The sequence below is a fragment of the Hyposmocoma kahamanoa genome, unplaced genomic scaffold, assembly GCF_003589595.1.
Source record: "Hyposmocoma kahamanoa isolate Upper Pololo Valley unplaced genomic scaffold, ASM358959v1 117, whole genome shotgun sequence".
Lineage (NCBI taxonomy): Eukaryota > Metazoa > Arthropoda > Insecta > Lepidoptera > Cosmopterigidae > Hyposmocoma > Hyposmocoma kahamanoa.
Genome location: NW_020653397.1, coordinates 2346387 through 2349534, shown reverse-complemented (window position 1 = coordinate 2349534; position 3148 = coordinate 2346387). Strand labels below are relative to the sequence as shown.

Genomic DNA, 3148 nt, shown 5'->3' with positions numbered 1-3148 from the left:
ATAAACGGAAACTTGAAAATTTATTAAAATAACACTTTCCGATGATATGAAATACCACCACGGGTATTATTTATTTATTTTTGTGCGATTTTTGAGAATTTGCACGAAAGAATGACACAACCATACCATACGAATCGAAAATGGCGGACTGATATCGAATAGGTCTTCCGAGACCTATAGCTGGCACGCGTCAGACGCTAACTAACCACTTCTACTATATTTATTGTTCTGTGGGTACTGCCCTTGGAACGAAAACAGGCGCAACTAACGTTTTTATCAAAATTAAGTTGTTTGTATACTCGGGATCAGGAAGAAGTCTATCTCCACAATTTTTGGATACACAGTAAGCACAGAAAGCACAACTGACATCAGTAATCCGATTTTTTTACCGTAAAAGGTTATATTCGACGTTTATTAAGTTAAAAAAAACTTTCATATAAGTTTTTTAACTTAATAAACAAGCATTTTACTTAGTAATATACGCAACTGTGTTCTTATTATCTAATTCAATCAAAACTGACTATAAATGTGTCCATTAGCTCAGTAATAAATTATTTTTTAGATTTTTTTCTAGTCAATAAAAAGAGAAAATTAAGGTTTAAAATAATCTAAATTAAAATACAATGAAAGTGTATGTATAAATTGTATATTTAATATTATATTTAAAAAAATGTACTTAATATCAAAAATATATTTCAACTATTTTTGTTTATCAGAAAAACAAGATAATTTTTAAACTAATTTATCTCCGAATTTTTAATTTCCTGTTGGTGCCTGTCTTTCTTCCGAGGGCAGAGTAGAACTTCTTGCCAGCTTCGTTCAAGGAACTTTTACCACCTGGCTATTTCTCCTGCCAACCAATAATGTGAGCATTACTGCGTTCCGGTTTTGAAGGCTAAGGATGCTGGTGAATGACAGGCACAAAAAATTAAATATTGTTTACACGTGAAAATAGCACCCAAATATAAAATACTTATGTATTTAAAGTAATATTGTAGAAAAAAAATGTGGCTTACACCACTATTGCGCCGATCGACTCAATTGTTTTTTGTAATCTGAAGAGACGGGACGAACAAGTCGTGCACCTGATGGTAAGCTACACGCCTGTCCATAACAGTTACAGTGCCACTCAGAGCTTTAAATCGCAAAGATCTGAGGGGTACTGCCACTGCGCCCGTCACTCTGAGACATAAGTTGACTCACATTACTGCTAGGTGGTAGAAATAGTTGAGGTGGCAGTACTTCCCTGGACGAACTCTTGCACAAGGAGCTCTACTACCACTCTTAATCAAGTATTTGTATTGTATTGTATTTTAACAGAACGGCGTCTTAATGAAAGTTCTCTGGCGTCGCGTAATCCTAGACGAAGCTCACATAGTCCGCAACCACAAATCGGCCACGTCAATGGCCGTCAGCGCTTTGAAAGGCAAGCGCCGCTGGTGCCTCACCGGCACTCCCGTGCAGAACAAGGACTTGGACCTCTTCGCATTGCTCAAGTTCCTCAGGTGCACGCCTTTCGACGATCTCACAGTAAGTTTTCGAATATTTTGTACTTGCAAAAACATTGTAGAAATTCAGTGGTCTAAATTATAATTCCATCTGTTGTGGACATCGAGGAGTTAACGATGAAACTTTAGATATGGTCACTTTGTATGAACATGGACATTTTGTAATACAACAAAACAAATTAACAAAGAAAGCGAGCTTATCCTAGAAAGGGATAAAGAATAGTTGGCTCCTGGGCAATAAAATTTAGAAACTCGTGAAATTGAATGCTACAATAGGTGTGGAATAGTAGGAAGCTAAACCAGAGAATATACACTATGAAATCATCGGCGACGGCGTCGTGACTTACGTGGCATTATATTTATATTATATAATAGACACACGCTTGGCCACAATCTCACCTGATGTTAAGCGACGATGGTACTCTAGCCTTGAATAGCCCCAAATTGTACTTTTCGGGGAACAGATGCCAATAGAGTATTCCATTCTTTTGCCGTACGCGTCACAAAAGAAGGAAGCAAAGCGCTTAGTGCGAATGGGTGGTATATCAATGACATAAGGATGAAGTGTTTAAACTCAAACTCAAACTCAAAATAATCTTTATTTCATAGGTAAGCATTATTACACTTGAAATCGTCACAATTGTTAAACTCTACCGCTCATTCGCAAGGCAGATTCCCCCGAGAAGAATGAGCAAGAAACTCTAGGGGTTGCTCTTTGTAAATAGCATTTACAATATTTTTTTTTTTTATTTGAAACATCAGAGATCGAGACTACCTCCATGAGCTAAACGGGTTACTACCACGGATTTTTGTCATCCAAGTACGCAGAAGTTGTATAATAACCTTTAGTATAAAGTTTTTGTTTCACTATAGTTTTAAACCTCGTGAAAGGCAAATTTTGTATATCAACCGGAATCTTGTTATAGAAGCGTATACATTGCCCCTTAAATGATTTTTTGACTTTGTGAAGACGACTATCAAGAAAAGCTAGTTTATTTCTATTCCTCGTATTAATGTTATGTCTGTCACTATTTTTCATAAATAAATTACTATTCCTTTTAACATAAATTACATTTTCATAAATGTACTGTGAGGCTAGTTTAAGAATGTTAATTTCCTTAAACTTATCTCTCAAAGATACTTTGGGGCCCAGATTGTAAATTGCCCTAACTGCACGTTTCTGCAGGACAAACATTCTATTGATATCGGCGGCATTACCCCAAAGCAAAATGCCGTATGTCATTAGACTGTGAAAGTAACTGAAGTAAACTAATCTAGCGGTTTCGACGTCTGAAAGTTTCCTTATTTTTTTAATCGCGTACACTGCAGAGCCGAGCCGTTTTGACAACTTACTTATATGGGGACCCCATTGCAATTTAGCATCTAACGTTATACCTAGAAATACAACTGTATCCACAAGATTCAATTTTTCGTTTCTAACTACAATGTTTGTAACCGTCTCTCTAACATTGGGTAATGTAAATTTCACACAATTTGTTTTTTTCTCATTAAGAAGTAGGTTATTAACAGCAAACCAATCAACTACTTTAGATATAGCATTGTTCACATCGTCATAGGAACATTGGTGCCTTTAATAATAAGGAAGTATCATCAGCAAACAATACTATCTCATGTTTTAT

The 3148-nt window shown here is 36.0% G+C and overlaps 1 protein-coding gene across 1 annotated transcript in view; it reads left to right on the top strand.

The window, feature by feature from the left end:
- The first annotated feature begins 1324 nt into the window (after positions 1 to 1324).
- Positions 1325 to 3148, top strand: part of LOC113239919 (transcription termination factor 2-like) — a 31604-nt gene continuing 29780 nt past the window's right edge. The window contains exon 1 of the mRNA XM_026477080.1: positions 1325 to 1530. Coding sequence (XP_026332865.1) covers positions 1333 to 1530 — 198 coding nt within the window. The 5' untranslated portion in view covers positions 1325 to 1332. The remainder of the gene's footprint in view (positions 1531 to 3148) is intronic.